At 34.5% G+C, this 19790-nt stretch overlaps 1 protein-coding gene across 9 annotated transcripts in view; it reads right to left on the bottom strand.

Annotated features, from left to right (window-relative positions):
* The window catches only part of GRIA4 (glutamate ionotropic receptor AMPA type subunit 4), a 395455-nt gene that overhangs the window by 42634 nt on the left and 333031 nt on the right, over positions 1-19790 (bottom strand). For all 9 annotated transcript variants that reach the window (XM_064375380.1, XM_064375383.1, XM_064375377.1 and 6 more), the window contains 3 exons: positions 15425-15795; positions 13264-13462; positions 6142-6389 (listed from right to left, as the gene is read on the bottom strand). In XM_064375380.1, coding sequence (XP_064231450.1) covers positions 6142-6389; positions 13264-13462; positions 15425-15795 — 818 coding nt within the window. The remainder of the gene's footprint in view (positions 1-6141; positions 6390-13263; positions 13463-15424; positions 15796-19790) is intronic.

Raw genomic sequence — 19790 nt, 5'->3', positions numbered from 1 at the left:
AGAGTAGTAAGAGTTAATGTAAGAGTTAAGGTCTCTCAGAAGAAGTTAATAGTTCCTCCCTCTGCTCATCCTGTACTAAGGCTACCCAGGGTTCCTTCTTCCTGGCACTCTGTCTTTTAGAAACGCCAGTCTGGAGAATAGAACCCAACACAAATGATGTGCAAACAACAACAAGAAGAACGAATATGTCACTTGACTTTTGCTGCTATTCTGAAGATAAATTAAGAGCCACTTGTGAACTGAATGTAAGCAACTTTATAAAAGTCATGACCCTATAACCTGAGATCCTATATTGGAGAGTAATTAATCTGACATATTTTCTTTAATAATTTAGTATAGACAGGGCTGAAGGGTAGCTTTGTAGCCATAGTGAGAATCTATAGTATGCATAGCAGAAACAAACAAAAAATCTCTTTCTTGGAAAATTTAAATGTTGGTCCAGAGAATGCTTAGAATGAAGAAATCAAGGCAAATGCAACAGAAAAGGAATAGCATGGAAGCTTCATGCATTCACATCTATTTGGTTACTTCTAAGGGCAAGCAAGCATTCTGTTTCACACGCCAACCCTATGCATACATTAACACTTTACCTTTGATCTGAGTATGCTATCATCTTTATAGTCATAGGATTTGTCTGTGAGACAATTGTGTGAGGCTCAAGAACAGCAGTTTGGAATTTTGGCTTTTGTTAGAATTGTTGGAATTGAGATCTAGTTTAGCTTTCTCAACAAATCTCATAAGTAAACTGCAAAACATTTTGGTAGCAGTTTCATCTTGTTGAATTTAAGCCCCTTTGAAGTGGTAGAAACTAAAATGGCCACAAATTACTCATTTTCTCAGGAAAGTTACTAAAATACAACTTCTAAGTGTAGTGGTGAGGAGAGCTAATCCTTGAATTTAGAAACTTTTCAATTTGGTGTTACTTACTCAGGCCGCTATAAAGCATCTCAAGAATGAATGACTTAAAAACTACCAGATAAATTCTCAGTTGGAACCCACTCAGAAATCATTTGTTGAATGAACTGTCAAAAGATTGAGGGCAACTCATTTTAGCATTTTTTTTTAACTAATGGGAAGAATCACAAACATGTATAATACCTTCGGAGTCGTAAAGAAATGTAGAAAAAAGCAACATTTGTTTTTTCTTCTTGAGGAGTTGTAATTTTAATTGTCTTTTAATTAAATATGAAGGATTTAAATGAAAAATCTAGAATTTAAAATGCCCTGATAGGTTTCATGCTTCCTAGTGTAGTCAACATCCAGAAAGAGAGGGATGAAGTATATGGAGTCTACTGTGCAATTATTTTTCCCTGGGACACAAGTAGTGTTGATAAATTTACCATGTGATGTCTCAGTTTGTAAATGCAAAATACTTGGCACCCATGAAAAATGTCAGTATCTTTAATAGCAAACTAGGTAGCTCTTTTATGCATATCTCAGAAAGGATTTATGTGTATTTGTGTGTCTGTGCATGTTGAGAGATGCAAATGATTTTTGTTATGTGTGCTTGTCTGATCCTTAGCCCAACAGACTGTATCTCAAAATATAATGGGATTAAAAAAAATGTGCTATCCATAGCATCTTTTAATATGGCACTAAAAATGAAGGGTATTCATAAGCAAAGATATTTCTCTTTTCATAATAGTTAAAAAAAATGAGTTTGTGTACTAACCCACTGCAATTCATTTCCACAAGGCATGTTAAAACTTTCTTCATTTGAGGCCAAATGATACTCTCAGCACACAGCTTTAAATTTCCATACATTTAAGTTTTTCTAGTATTTACTTTAAATACTAAGTTTCCAATACCAAAAAAGACTAACATGCAAACTCCTTTTCCTAAACCTTCTAAGTACTCCCTAAACCTTCTAAGCACTCCTGAACTAAAGTATATCCCACACATTTTATATGTGGAAGTAGTTCCTTAGAATAATACATTTTTCACATGTGAATTTGAATACTGAGTTTAGTACACCTGCCCCAGTGAATTTTTCCAAAGTGGAAGAAACATAGTTTGACCTACAGAGAACTCTACTCACCCCGATGTAGATCTAGGCTAAGGCCAGGTGACTTATGAGGCCAGTGATTTCGTTCAATACTGAAAGGAAAAGTCCAGTGAGAGACGTGGTATTCTAATTCCCATGCTGAGTAGTTCCTCCCCTTGCCATACTATTCCTGTGGGGCTCTGAGTTGCCTGTTGTAACCTAAGCATGATGTGCTTGGTTTCAAAGGATCGGTTCCTGTTGCCATGGGCTCCTGCAACTTGTCATTGCCAAGTACAGCTGGGCCTCATTTTTCCTGTCTCACCCTCTGTTGCAAGTTCTATTGGAACTGCTTTCTTTTGAAATATCCTTCCTTTTTTTCAGTGACAGAATATTTGTTTTACTTTAGACACAGTTCCACAAATATCTTTAGAGGAAGCAAAGTCTGAATGGGAATTATCACTGTTGAATAATAAAAGTATACGTAGCTAGAGTTTTTCACTTGGCTTCAAACATAAGGTCAAGTATACAAATCATTCCAAGGGCCAGAGGAAGTGTTGAGATATGACCCACTGCTTTGTTGTCTGGAGGTATTTACAGACACTAGATACTGTGAATATCTTTGAAAGGGGTATTCTCATCTAACAACTACTTAATAGTAAATCTATATCAACCAAATGATGATTCACTCCAACCTTGAACAGGTTTATTTATTACATAGTAAAATCAATAGTCTAGTAGCCAAGTATAGTATGGATAATGTAACAAAGTTGATAGTATTTTGACAGTAACGTGTGCAACTTTATTATACCATAAATACTATAGTATAGTAGATGTTTATACTATAGTCAATTTGTATAGTAAAGTTGATAGTGTTGATAGTATTGAGAGTAAAGTCAAAATAAATATACTTCCTCTTTCATCTAAACTTTACATTCCATTGCAATGCCATTGAAAGTGTATATTTTAAAACAACCTTTAAACATTTCTCAACCAGAGAAAGGTTTTCACAATCGTTTTGGATTGCCAAGGGGACTGGGAAAGGGAGGAGGAAGAAAACCATGGTATTGATAAAATTATAAATTGTACTGTGCATGTGAAAAAAAGATTCCAGATTAATATACCTGGAATTGTTCTGTCACCTGAGAATTGAAGAATCAATATCAAAATACACTGAACCAGCAATTTCTGGCCATTGTTATTAGTAAGTGATGGATCAATGGTTTCAAATTTAATTGTATTATGTCCAGCAAACACTAGCTTGAACAGTAAAGAGTTCTGCAAATCATTCTTTACTGTAAAGACAGGTGCTAGTCATCACTGCTGTGATATTTTTCAGTCCAGTTACAGATCTACTCTTTGTGATGATCCTTATTGCATTTGTTTTTAAGTCTGCATTAAAGACCCAAGTCCTAATTTTCAATTCTGATTATATATCATACTCTTACTCTTTTCTGCTACATTTTTTTTCTGAAGCACTTTAAACAAACAACAAGATCCGGAAATGTAAAACTCCCTAGACTAATGGAACATAAGTAGTCATTTGTCTGCATTCTCTGGTTAAGTGTAAATAGAAGGACAGATTACCATTTTCTTTTGCTTAAAGTCTCATGTCATCTAATGAATCTGAATAGCTGAGTTTGTGAGAAAGCCATTGTTAATCACAATGCAATACAAAAGTCCCACTACATCCAGAACTATTAACCTAAAGACCTGATTTAAAAAAAGATAGATTGTATAGGAAAAGAAATTTAAGTCTCTATGGAACTGAATAAGACAGAAAGGTTTCAATGAATTTGATACAGGTATGTCCTCTTGACCTTGCTCTGATGAATACAATTATTTTGAATTTCCTTTTACAAACTAAATCATTTATACAGAAGATGACTATGAGCCACCTTTGTATTAGTTCACCTTATTTGAAACAGAAGACTCATAGTCAGATAAGAATGAGAATTCAAGCCTGATCAGCCTCCCGCTTAGGTGGCTGGGATGAGACAGGGAGGAGGTGGGGTGAGGTGCATGCTGGTCAGCCTTCAGTGCCCTTCCAGTGTTCTCAAAGGCAGGACAAAATGACTGTGGTTTTGGCATGCAGGGGCCAGCTTGTTCAGGAAATTGTGGCATATATAAAACAAAGTGCATAAACAAACTCTCCATCCAGGAAGCTGAATTTAACAATTGCCTCATTAACAAGGTCCAGGGAAGGACAGGAAAAGAGGGGGAAGCCAATGGCTGATTATTATACAGTTTTGGACAGATGAAGCCCTTCAGCTTTTCCCCAAACAATCCCTGTAGTGTGGATTTGACAAAGTGGCACATTTAAGAGGGAACTCTCTTGCCATTAATGGGAGTCAGGCAAACCCATAACTGAAGGCCAAATTCAGTCCCTGGAACTTGACTTTATCAGTAGACACAAGACAGAGGACAAGGCAGCTATATCCACAGAGAATTAATTAAGTGCAAGAGAGACATCCAGTGAATGTAATCAATAGTCTAAACACTGATCTACATATCAACCACCATTGCATTCTCTCCTCCTATTTAAAAAAAAATTATTTACACTAAGGTGCTCTCAAACTACGCTTTCATCAGAGATTTATTTACTACTTGGCCTTATTGAAATTTCACATTCTTCATATTGCATCATACAAAATATACCCTCAAAGATGAAACAACCTGATGCCAGCTTAAGTTTCTGAATGGTTGAAATCGTTTTTAGGTAGAATATATTATGGGCAATTTATTTGTTTGGCTTTCTCCCTGCACATTTCTTCAGTTTCATATGGAATGTATGTTAATAAGTCTGACTTTAGAATTGCCACAGTCCATAACCAAATTTGTCTTTACTGGCTAGTTTTGTTTTATCTCTTTTTAATATTGTACTTTTTGTAACATACCATAAAACCTCTCGCTTACTATTACAGTGTTGCTTGCAAACACATATATTGGTTTAACACAACCCTTTCCATTACTGATGTTTTTTCTTATATCTCTCTCAACCCTTCCCAACCCAACACACATATCAAAACACATTGCAGTTATGCTTATGAAACCAATGAAAACAATTATAATATTTATATTGCTTTCATTTGTACGAGGCAATAGTATAGGTCTCATTACCTTCACATTTCAGTGGCTTACCAGAGGCATCACTTTTTAAGATCAGGTTCTTGGTTAAGTCCTTTGGCAAAGATCCTGATTTCCTCTTGAATCTGTGCTTTGTATACATTTCTCCTAAGCAGCACTGAGACCAGAGTAATTTGTCGATCATCACCTTTGATGGGATCCAGCCCCATCAATGCAACAGCAGCCTTTATTGCTTAAGGAAAAGAGGAAATTCTGCCTCCTGGACATAAACATGTGAATTTTCTATGTCCAGGACCAAAAGGATGAAAAGGGCAGATTTAACCAATATTTCCATAAGAATGAAAGTCTCACTTAATCCACACTTGTAATGCTTTGCTCATTAATCACATTTCAGGGGCCTAACTGTAAGCATTTTTGGATTGCCATTGGGTCTAATTTTACAGATCTTACTTATACCACACTCCCTTTGAAATAGGCGGGAGTGTGACTTGAGTAAGCTATAAAACCAGAGCTCATTTTTTTTTCTCTGACTATGATTGCTTTTAGAAATAAATGTGATTTCAAAAGCAGCATGAATACAACCTCAGGATAATCTAAAATAGAAAGATGCCACAATAAATAAAATATTGAAATGGAAAAAAAAGTGGTTTGCTAGAAAGAGGTTAATTTCTTCTTACTCAAAAACTAGTGGCCAGGCAAAATAAAAAATTAATGACAAGATGTAGAATTATCACTGACACAATGATAGCATATTGGTGGCCAAAAAAATTTGATGAGATATAAAGAAGCATATGCTACCCATGCCTTAGGCCCACTGGAAGCAGCTAGTGTTCAACCAGTTTGGTTTTTATATGGCCTTCAAAGATATATGTCAACAAGGATTAATTATTCCAAAATTAAAAAAATTACCTGATTGTTGATCAAAATATATGAAATGGAGAAAAAGAAAACAAACAAACAAACAAACAAACATACCATGTTCACACACAAAACAAAAATAATTCTCTCAGGCACATCAGGGAAGGTGGAATACTATAACAACACATGTTATATTGTTATACTATTCCACCCACCTTAATGAGGAACCCTTGGGCGTTGCTACTCCATAGCCTTTTGAATCCAGATTTCCTCCCACTTTCATCGTGTCACATGGCTTTCGTTGTTCAATGTATTCATTCATAGTGGACTCCAGGAGAAAGGCAAATTTGCCCTTGGATTTGCGGACACGAGCTACTCCCTCAGCTGTAGTCCTAGTGAACACTGATGGCTCTGCTGATCGCATGTAGGTCCACATCTTTTCATACACTGCTATTTTTGATCTCTGGAGGAGATTAAAATAAAATTAAATACAGGAAAGAAAGAAACAACATGTTAATATTCACTGAACCAAGATGAGAATAAAGTGTTTTAGTATCTTTCAATTGCTCTCTAACTCGTTTGCCATAGAGTAACATAATAGTAACATTACTAGTTTCAAATTTGAAAAATTTCCAAATTGGAAATTTTTCAAATTGGAAAACTGCCTTTTAACACTGCTTAAGGAAATCATTGAAATGGCAGACATTTAAAAGTTATATCTGAAGAAGCCCACACCTCTTGTCATAACAGTTACTACACTCAGCTGCTTAAATAGTAACCTATTATTATTATTATTATTTTAGATAGAGCCTCACTCTCTCACCCAGGCTGAAGTGCAGTGGTGTGATCTCTGCTAACTGCAACCTTTGCCTTCTAGGTTCAAGTAATTCTCCTGCCTCAACCTCTTGAGTAGCTAGGACGACAGGCACATGCCGCCATGCCTGGCTAATTTTCTATATTTTAATAGAGACAGGGTTTCGCCGTGTTGCCCAGGCTGGTCTTGAACTCTTGAGCTCAGGCAATCTGCCCTCCTTGGCTTCCCAAAGTGCTGGGATTACAGGCGTGAGCCGTGTTTTTTTATATGTAGAATGCGATGAAAAGACTTGAACATTTAAAATCATGTTTTATATCACATTTGTGGTAAGCTTAAAAAAAGGTAAGAATTTATTTCAAGTTTATAAAATTCCTTTTAATACTTTATTTTAGTTATAATGAATAAGGAGGGTTGTTATTTTATTTTATTTATTTATATATTTTAGAGACAGGGTCTTGCTGTGTTCCCCAGACTGGAGTGCTGTGATGTGATCATAGCTCACTGTAACCTACAACTCCCAGGCTCAAGAGATCCTCCTGCCTCAGCCTACTGAGTAGCTAGGACTACAGAGCCATGCCACCATATCAAGATAATTAAAAAAAAATTTTTTTTTTTTTAAAGATGGGGTCTTGCTGTGTTGCCCAGGCTGATCTCAAACTCTTGACCTCAAGCAATCCTACTGCCTCAGCCTCCCAAAGTGCTGGGATTATAGGTCGTGAGCCACCATGTCTGGCTGTTATTTTATTTTTATCTTTTTTCATGCCTCAAAATTTTAATAAACATGATTCTAGTAAGATATATATAAAAATGCAGTCCATATCAAGTCAGTAATTGAACACCAAAGGAAGAGGCTATAGCTTACAAACCAAATATCCCTAACATAAGAATCAAACTCTAGGTTGATTGAAACATTTTTAGACTTTTTCTGAGAAAATTTTCAAATAGAACATATATTGAACTGTAAAGAGAAGTGATTCCAATTGTGCAATTTGTATTTTAGAGAGTTGGCCATTCTAATCCTCTTGACTCTAGCCAAGAAACTTATTTTTTTATTTTTATTTTTTTTTTTGAGACGGAGTTTCGCTCTTGTTACCCAGGCTGGAGTGCAATGGCGCGATCTCGGCTCACCGCAACCTCCCTCTCCTGGGTTTGGGCAATTCTCCTGCCTCAGCCTCCTGAGTAGCTGGGATTACAGGCACGCGCCACCATGCCCAGCTAATTTTTTGTGTTTTTAGTAGAGACGGGGTTTCACCATGTTGACCAGGATGGTCTCGATCTCTTGACCTCGTGATCCACCCGCCTCGGCCTCCCAAAGTGCTGGGATTACAGGCGTGAGCCACCGCGCCCGGCCCAAGAAACTTATTTATAAATTACTTCTGTCTACTTGAGATCTATCTATTAATACATTACTCTCGCTACTTAATTTACCTAGGTCCTTTTTCTTGTTACGAATTCAACAAAAGGCAGTTAGTTCTTCACTAATCAACAAATAACTTGAATACCTTGGCAAAGACAAATTATTCAGATGGCAAAGAAAGAAAAATACAAGTGGGATTCAGATTTCTATTTCATAAGTTGGGAAATAAGTAATAAATAAACCTAACTAATAAACCACACAATCACTGATTTACATACTTGAACACCAAAAAGAAAGATATTTTATGGGAAAGTAGATTCATGTTTTGGGGGGGAGGGCGGAGATGGAGTCTCGCTCTGTCATCAGGCTGGAGTGCAGTGGTACGATCTCGGCTCACTGCAACCTCTGCCTCCCGGGTTCAAGCAATTCTCCTGACTCAGACTCGCGAGTAGCTGTGACTACAGAGGCCCGCCACTAAGCTTGGCTAATTTTTGTGTTTTTGGTAGAAACGGGGTTTCACCATGTTGGCCAGGCTTGTCTCAAACTCCTGAGCTTAGGTGATCCACCCACCTTGGTTTCCCAAAGTGCTAGGATTACAGGCCTGAGCCACCACGCCTGGCCGGTAATGAATATTCAAATGTTGATAAATATCAAGGTGGGAAATTGACATCTTTTAGTATTTTTTGGAATGTTTTTATGCTATTAACACTTGAAAAATATCTCATAAAGATTGGTGTGTGTGTGTGTGCACGTGTGTGTGTGTGTGTGTGTGTGTGTGTATTTAGGCAATGACAGGTTACTCTGGCAACAAAATCCTCATATTAGAAAATTGCAATGATTCTATGTCCTTCCTGGACAGGTGAGTAGTTGGATTCCAAACCCTCAAGTATAGAATCCACTAGGAATACCATGTGGCCATGCTTCATTCATTCCATCTCTAAAAATAGAGTTCTGTTCCAGAGAACAAATTCTTTCATATTACAAGTTCTGAAAAATATAACCTCTCTGAATCACTTGATACGGATTGTCCCTCAATGTCTATATTGGTAATTTTAATATTTAGAGAAGTACTGGTAAACTTCCTTTAAACAAATAACTACTTTTTAAATATATTTAAATTTTGACTTGAGAGTTTCACCCAAAAAGGTATAGAGCTCCACATACGTTGCATACTTTATTGTGTATACTACATCGAAAACAGAAGAAATAAAATCAGTGTGAATGTTGTTTTAATTGAGCTATTTTATGGAATTTATTAAGAATATGAAAAACATACCAATTACTTGGCAATTTTCCAGTTACAACTAAGTAGCTTATTAAAGGAACAAGACAGTTAAACAAAACTAACATTGCAAAATGGAAAAAATGTGTTTTTAGAGTATGGTGTTTATAGAGATCACTTAACTATAGAATGAAGCACAGTATTAAAGCCACTGAATCTATTTAAAAGAATAAAGTACCTTTTGGTCATTGATATTTTTAGATAGTCTATTCCTATAATATTAATATGTGGAAAATTACTGCTGCATATGTTTAAATACATTGAATTATGTATACCTTAAATGCAAAATAAGTTGAATTAATCCTTTTAAAATCTGGAAGAAAGAGGAATTCATAGAGTAGCTCTGCTAAAAACAAGAGGCCTTAGGTACAATAGAAATTTAATAATATAGATAAAGTGGAAATATAAAAGCAAGTGTTTTGAAAAAAACATTAGCCTGGTTTGTCACCATGCTAATGTTTAGAAAATCTGATTCTCATAAGATCACTGCATAGGACAAAGGGACGAGGGGGAATTGAGACGCGAAGGACTAGAAGCATTCTAGTCCTTTATATAAAGCATTCTAGTCCTTTAAATAAAGCATTCTAGTCCTTTAAATAAAGCATTCCTGTGCTTTATCTGTGACTGTAAGAGAGTGATTGCTAAAGAGTAAGGGCAAACAAATATTTATAAATTTGATGAGACAGGCTAAACTGAAGAAAATTTCTGCAGATTCAGCAAGCTCAGTAGGTCTCTGTATCAAGCATCACTGTATCAATTACAGTGATAAACAAACATTTAAGTCCCTAAAACCTTCAACTGTAGTATCTGTTTAAAAATCGGGGTATGGGAAGTGAAAAGATAGAGGTCATCAGTTTTTGAAGTTAGAAAATTAATCTCAGATCAGTTTATTTCATCTTTATTGTGAAACTCAAAGCATGAGGAACTATCTGATCTAAAGCACTGTTTTGTTGCTTAAAACAATTCTTGGAGTTTTAAAAATGTGCTATCCTTTTAGTTTCCCCTAAATTAAGTATTCCACCATTTCTACTTCTAATAGGAACTATGTACAAATATCATGTGTTATAGTAAATGTTTTCATTGCTATCTGGTGAATTATTTCCCCCTTCCAGTAGCTTACTTGGCAAGACTGATGTTCTAGTGAGAGCTCATCAATGCATTATTTGGTCATATTATAAACCCTGAGATAGTAATCCACATCATTTATACATTCGTGATTTCACTGATGACTGAGATAGGCACAGGATAAAACTTTATTGAAATGAAAATCACTGTGTTTAAATCAGGTGTGTAATAATGTGAAAGTACCAAAATAGTGAGGCTGGCATTAAGTGACAAGTACAGACTCTTTAAATGCCTCCATGTTTAGGCTTACCAAGAAGCACAACACATGAAGCATATCAAGTTTCATAATGGGGTGAAACCAAGGCAACAGTTGAATTCAGATGTAATTTTCCCCTGCAGCTTAATTCTTTTTTCAGTTGATTATAACTGTGACATTTTTTTTGAAGCACTGAGTATAGGTCATTGCCTAAGGCAGCCTAGTGGTGCTGAGAGATGTACCATTATTGTGTTTCTTTGAGAAAATGATTTTGACAGGTACAAAAATACCCTTCACATTCTGGCTTCCTCAGCCCATCAGACAAATGGTTGAGTTAAACCAGTTCAGCATATATGGGAGAGGAGGGAGGCAAACAAGGTAGGAAATGAATGAGATTTTATCAGAGAACCGAAATTTATGCATTCCTGAAACCCTGCTGCCAGGGGAAATTATTTTCTTGTCCCATTAGAGTTCAGAATGTTCTGCAACAATAAATACCTATATTATAAAACTCTCCCAGTTTAAAAACTGAAGTTGGGTGGGAGAGAAAGGAAACAAGGAATGGTGCTTGCACAGTTTGTATGGAAGGCTCTATAAATCTAGGAAGCAGGTTTCCTCATTCTTATATTTTTCTTAATACATTTTCTTATCTACCTCAGCAGTTTTTTGAATTTAAGCATTTTTAACTTCATAAAGATTAGAATTAAGCATTTTCAGTGTGCTTAACACTAAAGAGCTTTACGGTGAGTTACTTTAGAAATATTTTCAGGGAGTCAATATAGTATTTCTTCCTCCTTTTATCAACTCAAGGCAGAATGATGAGCCTGCAAATATTGTCTTTATTTAAATGGCAATCAGTCATCAATTTTTAGTAAAGTGCAAATGATAGCACAAACTTGTATTTTATTTTGGTGCATATACATAGTGATTTTTAGGTGAAATCATTAAAATGTACCTACTTATGGATGGAAGCAGTTATAAACTGACAGCATGGTACTGAAATTATGCTAAAGTACATTAGAGTAGTAATGTTTCTGTTACTAAGCTGTATAAATAGGGATGTGCTAGGTAAGTTAAAAACAGTTTGTTTAATCCATAGACTATTAATCAAATCTACTGTCATGAATATTACTTACAGTTTTAAGAAAATCTATATGTGCTTTGTAATTAACTTATACATTTTAGGTTATTCCTAATAATACTCCAAATTGTTGACAAGTACATTGTTCATTACCTGGTTTCTTTTCTAAACAATGCCCAAGGATGAGTTTGAGCTTTTGAGTGATTTGCTTTTGATATGATATTTTATAAACATCTGAAGTGTATTAGGATACTATAATCAAATTATGTTTACAAAGGATAAATATCTTACAGAAATTCAAGTATACAAAAGTTAAAGCTGGCTTAAGGAGTAGCACATTTTGTTGTTTTTAATTTTTAAGATGAATTGAGTGAGATTATAAATAAATACATTTAAAATGAAAATATAATCTCTCAAGTGCTGTATATAGGCATGAACAAAGAACTATCATTACTTTCACATAAAAGCTTAGGAAATAATAAAATATATATTCCATCTTCTATGCTATTAAAATTCTAGTGTTTAAACAATTGACATAAATATAAAATATGTTTGTTTTTGCCTAGTTCAGTATTTATAAAAATGTCACTCTGGTAACTTTTTAATTTTTTGGTTCTGAAGTCACAAAATGAATGCCTATCTGTTATCAGACTTTACCAAGTGTATATCTCTAGATTTAACAAGAGTAGAAAAAGAGTCTTTTGATAAAAAAAATTCATCCCCATAATGAAACAAACACACACACACACACACACACACACCAAAAAAATCTCTATTGTTCCAAAGGAAGGTCAAAGGGACATAAAATGCAATTATATCCATATATATAATGCAATTATACATGAATCTATATATATAATGCAATTATATCAGTTAGAAAATTTTTATCTGCAAAGGAGAGAAATAAGCACAAACTAGATGCCATATAATGTCCTAGAGAGGTGCCTAGAACTGAAAAGTTCTTGCTGTTATTATCTTGTGAGAAACCAAATATGTTGCTGTGAAGTCCATTGTTACAGGATAGATCATAGAATAATATGACTCATACAAGTAGTGCAATCTGCAATTAAGGTTTTGTGTTTCAAATGCAGCAAATTGCATGTATTCTTCAAAAGTTCAGTTTTTATTTTTATGCTCTCAGCCCAAACACATACATAATTCCAATCTTGTCAGATCCAGTATTATCATAGCATTATCAACCTTGGAATGTTTTGGATAAATTATGTTATAAAATTGTTTAAATTACCTTTTCATTGTCACTATTCCTTAGGGAGTGTTCCTCTTGCAATATGAATAAGTCAATTAGCTTTTGCAAATTAAAGTGATTATAAAACCCAGTTAGAAGTATTACCCTTAAACATAGCTATTAACCATTGTGTTTGTAAACCTTATAATAGCTGAAGCCAATGACATAATTATTGGAAAAATTGCCTGAATTTCAAAATGGTAAACATTTTATTGTTAGTTTTCCCCTTAACTTACTCTGAAGAATTCTTTTGTTGACCCTGAATCCAGTGTTCCATAGGCAATTTCTGTTTGTTTGGCTAGGTCTTCTGCACTTTCTATGGGAGAGACCATTCGCTCAACCGTCAGGAAAGCAGCGAGGTTAGCCGTATAAGATGATATAATGATGAGTGTAAAGAACCACCAAACACCTCCAACAATTCGACCTGAGAGGGATCTAAACATGGATAAGATAATGCACATTTTCCTTTCTCTAACATAGAGAAAGAAAAGAAATACCATCAATTCACCATGAATATTTAAAAATAATAATTGCAAGTATTGTTTTATTTTCTGAGTGTCTACTCAAGAATGATTCTAGATTTCTGCATAATCTGATGCCTTCTATGGTCTATTTAATATATAAATGCCACTGAAAATATGACAACCATTTCTTTCTTATTGTTTAAAGAAAATGGCAGAAATGTAGAACTTAATGCTTTTCTTCAGCTACACAAGGGGAATACTTCATTGAATTCATTAATACTCTCCTGCCCTAATTTTTTAGCATCTCTGAAATTAGGATGCAGTCTATGACTGATGAGATAAAATATGGTATCATGGTTTAATTGGCAGCATTATTTCTCTCTTCGTGGCACATAAAGTAGCAATACATATGAACAGTGACTGGGGTCTTAGATTTGATGCAAGTTGGTAGATACCTTACTGAGACTAAAAGAGAGAACTTGTTTTTACCTTTAGTCAGAGCCCTGCCGGGACAATGGGACATAGGCCAAGGTGAGACTGGACTCCATGAGTGTCTAGAATTGGTCTCAAAGTGACCATAGTTGAGATTTTTGTTTGTTTGTTTGCTTGATATTCAATTCCTGAGCTGCGTGAAGGTTAAGCCATGTCTCAGAGTATCTTTACACACTGGTATTACGATTTTCTCTCTTTGCTCTTTCTTTGGTATCAAGGATGTGTTGGCGAGTATGAAAGCAGAGCAAATGTGAGAAGGGAGTGAGTAAAAAAATCCAGAGAATGTTCATCATTGAACTCATTTATTGCAATCATCAAACTACTTAAAATTCCTGTGGCAAATTGTTGTAAAACATTTGCTTTAAGACTTAAAGAATGATTTCATATTTTTCATGGCATTTCCAAAGTTAAAATACTTCCTTATTGTAATATTTGTTATTATAAAAGAGACACCTATTGGGTTTAACTTAATATTTGCTTAATCCTGGCTTTTAAAAACCATTACTTGATTTACTTTGATTTCATTTTAGTTCATTAATTGAAAGTTTTTTATTCAGATTCCTATGTTATTGGAATGTAAACATATTTATAATTTATCTAGGTCTTAAGAAACACAAACTGCATTGTGCCCAAAATACCTCTTTTTGAGAAAGTATACATTTTTAAAAAGAAAAACAAAATCCATGTATTTGTGATGCTAATATATAGTCAACAATTAAAGTAAATATTTTGCTTCTCATACCTTCAACTACTACTTTCTCTATGAGAAAAACCATTTATTGCAGAAGAAGATTACATTTTTGGTGAATATAGTGGCTAAATAATATCTTAGTGGTATTCAAAGGAAGGGAGCCATGACTCCACAGATATTGAAGTAAATTTCCATAAAACTAGAATAGTGTTTGCACTGTTGGCTTTTTGCCTATTGTTTAGCAAATTTAAGCATTGCTATATAAAACGATGTATATCTGGTACCTACTATGTTGACTCAGGTTCTAGGTAATTCCGTGGCAGAAATCTCCCTTAAGCTATGTGAGATGAGAATTAAGTCCATCATTAATTTTTGAAAATGAACAACAACAATAATAGCAAAAAACAGCAATAATAGCAAAAGTGATTGTTTTATAAAAGGAAACAAAATGAAAATGAATTCCTATTCTACAATTTAGATTTCAGTTTTCATTTATCAAACCAGTGAATGAAATACTAATACTAAATGATTTTTGAGAGTTCTGATGGAATGCATAGTTTCTTTGCTATTGAGAAAATTAATGTTTATGATATATCCACATTTTGTGCTAACTTGGAATAAATTGCTATTTGGGAATTGCAAGTCTTTTCTGTTTCAAATAGTCCTCTGTCTTCAGGAAAAGTAGAGAATCTGCACAACATTTAGAATTACTGGGAAATCGGTGAGGAACTTAAGAGATTTGAAACTAACCTGGGTGAAATGTCACATCCTTGCTGCATAAAAGCACCCAGGGAAAACCAGAGGCTGTTAAAGATGCCAAACTCATTGGGAGGCTGGTCGCTGGGTCCTTCCTTTCCATCCTCTGGCTCTTCTGTGTGCCACTCATATGGACTAAATCTACTAACTAGGAATAAGACCACGCTGACACCAATGTAGGCAAAGACTATGCACATCCAAATCTCATAGGCCAGAGGATCCAAGAAGGAAAACACTCCTGGTTTGGATTTCTGAGGCTTTTTGATCATGATAGATATGCCCAAGCTCATGAAGGGCTTAGAAAAGTCAATGACCTCCTCTCGTACCAAAGTGATTGTCAGAGGGGCAATAGCAATCTCTGCTTTCTATAAGAGAAAAAACACATGGAGACATAGGTTAATGGATTTCATGAAGCAATTAGCATTGGAGTCATCCATTTAAAGCTAATCAGTCATGCATTTATTCTACATTTATTTTTGGAGTGCCAACAACGAATAAGGCTAGTGACAGATACAAAAATGAATAGCAATTTTTTCATAAAATATTACTTAAATAGCACAAAACATTTTTATTGGATTCAGTAGTTAAATAAAATGGTAGAAAACAGAGAAAGAGTGGATAAGGAAAAATAACTTGAACTCAAATTACTATATTAGTTTTTAAGGATCTGGGCAGTGCAGAGGAGACTTGATAGTCTTTCCATATGACTGAATATCTGAATTTCCTGGCCAGGAATGCTGCTATGTTGCAGTCTTTTCTGTTTCATTTGGAACATTGCCACTGATTCATTACTTGGCCATCCCTTAATATTATGAATTGCAAATTTCAAACAGTCTTTTCTTTTTTATTCCTTTCCAGCTATGAGAAAACAGATCATAAAGCCTGTGTTTGTATGATAAAAGGAAATCTATTGACAATATTTTCCAACTCAGCACACACACAAAAATCTGGAAATTGTCATTTATTTCTTGCTATTCACATATTTTGATTTCTCTATCTTCATTTTTAAAAAAGATTTTAAAAAACAGTAGATTCATTTCTAAGATATTATAATCATAAGACAGTAGCCTCCATTTTTAGAGTTCTGTGATTTTGAACAATTTTTCTTAGCTTGTTTCTATAACGGTAAAATTAGGATACTTTCCCCCACTTTACCTCATAAAGTTATTATGATTATTTATTGGAAACCTTAATAAGGTAATAGTGAGCATTTATTGAGAGATTCTGTGGCTGATGCTGATGTGATGCTGATCTAAATATTTTGAATAGCTTCTCTTTTAGTCCTCATAAGCATCGTATGTTTATCATTGTCTAGATGATGAAACTGAGACTAGAGAAGGGAGATTTACAGATCATGGCAGCTCTGAGATTTGAGCCTGGGCTGCTTCTGTTAAATCACCACCACCTCTAAAATAAAGTGAAATAAGGTGTAGTGTAAAAACTAAACTGTCACATGATCTACAAATAAAAGGCAGTTTCGATTATTTACTTTAAGAGGAAAATATTTGACATTAAGATGGCATCAGAAACATACTCAGATATATAAATTCTTACACAGAGGCTGCCACTCTTACTTTGACTCCTACATATCCTCAGGCTCTATACAGTGGCCAGGGACTTGATACAAGGGCAACTGGAGAGTTAGAATGGTGAAGGTACATTTTAGTCACATGTCCCTGGGTGACTGAGAGTTGATCACATATGCCTTCAAGAGGGAATACACTTTTTTCACATAATAAATGCCCATGTATACAAGAGTTAGACCATTGCTGGAAGGTTATTATTTTCCCCATAGTTATAATTACATGTATAATTTTTGTTACATAAGTGATATGTGAACTTGCTGTTTTAAATTAGTATATTTTAAAATTAGTAGAAAAATTAGTATATTTTAATTATTTTATTAGTATGACCCAGCCCATTAGGAAATGTTATTTTTATTCCCATCCTCTACTTTTTTTTTCTTTCCATATACTCTGAAAGACTTTGTTCTATGAAGAATATTTTAAAATTCTTTTTAAAAAGAATTTAAAAACATTACAGAACAAAGAATTGTAAGATATAATGTTCTAAATATTCACTTGTATTTTCCATATATGTTGCAATATTTTTCCCTATTCATTTCTCTTCTCAAATGATATAATGAACATTTTTCCATTTCAGTATACAAGTTAAAAGTAAGTTGTAATGATTGCAAATGCTTTATTGGAAAAATGCCAAAATGTACTCCACCATTTTTTACTTTTGCAGGATATTCATATTGTTTCCAGTTTTACAAAATTTAAAACAGTGATGCTATGAACATCTTTGAGGACAAATCTTAGCATGTTTTATTTATTTAAGATAAATTTCTAGAAATGGAATTGCTGGTCTAAACAGTAATAATCTTTTTAATGCTCATAATATGCTTTGCCCAACTTTTCTCCAGAAAGTTTATGCAAATTTCTTTTGTCCCCAGCACTATGTAAAGGCATGTTTAGTCTTAAACCTCAGAAAAGCCCTATGTACCTTTACTTGTCTTCACCAATTTTCTGGAAGGAAATTAGATCTCCTTGTGTTAATTTGAATTTGTTTTTATAAAACAAATAGCTACTTGTTCTTTTATGTATTACCACCATAATATGTCCCCACTTTTCCATATTGAATATTCATTTTTTTATTTCCTAATTTGTGAGCATTTTAAAATATATTTAAAATATTCACTTGTATTTTCCATATATGTTGCAATATTTTCCCCTATTCATCAATTGTTTTGTTTCCATAACTTAATTCAGGGTCTTTTCTTGTAATACATAGGTTTTAAATTTTGTTGTAGCCATATAAAATTATTTTTGTGTGTGTGTTTCCAGCCTTTAGTTTCATGTTTTAGAAGAATCCTTCTCCTATCAAAATTATATATTTTATTCCAGTACCTATAATTCTTCTATCACTTGTTGGTATTTTCCATGATGAAGTGTTAGAAAAATTGCTAATTTTCCAAGTAGTTGCCCTCCTGTACCAACAGGAATAAATAAATAACACCTCTTTTCACTTACTTAAAATATCCCATTTCATATACTACATTCTTCTGTGAGGTAGCTTCTGAAATTTTTTATTTATACAAGTTACCACTAGTGAGGGAAGAAGCCTTAAAAAGAAAGACACATGAAGAGAAATGCAGGTGTTTTCTGAACATAAAACTAAGTGCCATAGAAAGTGAACATTGGATGAAGGTGGTGACATCCATGTCCAATGAGGGACACTTTCAAAAAGTTATAGCTGTGTGAGAGTCTAGAAAAAGACTAGAAGAGATAGAGATAGACTACACATGGACTTCCTCTGCCAGCATCAGGGATATTGCATGTGCGTTGTTTCATTTTGTAATGCCCAAATTGAGTGTGTAAAATGTCTCCCACAGGTAATTCTGGTGCTAGTGGACTATGGAATGTGCTTTGAGAACTATTCCCTTGGATTAAAATGCAGGTGCATGGCACACACACACACACACACAAACACACACACACACAAAGTGTGGTAGAGGCCCAGGAGATGACCCTGGAGCAGCACACTGCAGGAATCAGGGTGAACTTGCTTTAGTGCACAGCTATGGTAGCAAAAAGGGCCTGAGAGTGTGAGAGAGGTTCTGGGCTTCTGGCTCCCCACATGTGGTGTGTTGGATCACATGTAACTGCTTCACAGACAATCTGCATAACAATTATAGCAACAAAGTTTGCAAGGAGTAAAGTAAAAAAATATTATTAATCCAAAGTTAACAATTTTGCAGAGTTAATCATTTAGACATAATAGGCTTTGTTCTATAGCAGAGAATGGATTTAGTTTTACCTAGGGCCCTGGAAATGAGGCACTCATATATGTATTAGCAGTAGGGGAAAAAAACAAACATAAAACAAAAACAAAATAAAACAAAAAACAAACAATGTTGAGAAACAAGTATAGACTTTGCAGACACCAAAATGGAAAGTATCTAGACTGCGGAATGTCTAAGAGTCATGGAAGAAGACTCCTTTTGGGAAAAAGTGGATAACTCAAGCATCAGAGATTGGAGTCTTTAACCACTTGCAGACTGGTTGAGGAATGAATATGATGATATTTATAACCATTATGTTATCTTTTGTCTCTTTGAGAACTGCATAACTTTGGGACTTCTTGTTATTGTGACAAGTATAGGACTGATATAAGTTTTTCACTAATTATGCTACTCCCTTCATATCCTTTGTTTTCACTATTTAAACAATTTCCCTTGAATGAAATGTGGTTAGTACACTTGCAAAAGAGTGAGTCTGGGCTGCTCTGTGGGTAGGGACTCCAGAAAAGAGATGAGTGACAAATGCCCCAGAAAGTAACTCATGTCAGCTATGTT

This window comes from Aotus nancymaae, unplaced genomic scaffold, assembly GCF_030222135.1.
Source record: "Aotus nancymaae isolate 86718 unplaced genomic scaffold, 86718_ANA_hifiasm-v0.15.2.pri h1tg000012l, whole genome shotgun sequence".
NCBI classification, from domain to species: domain Eukaryota; kingdom Metazoa; phylum Chordata; class Mammalia; order Primates; family Aotidae; genus Aotus; species Aotus nancymaae.
The sequence above is the reverse complement of the archived record's forward strand: the minus strand, read 5'-3'. Positions and strand labels throughout refer to the sequence as shown.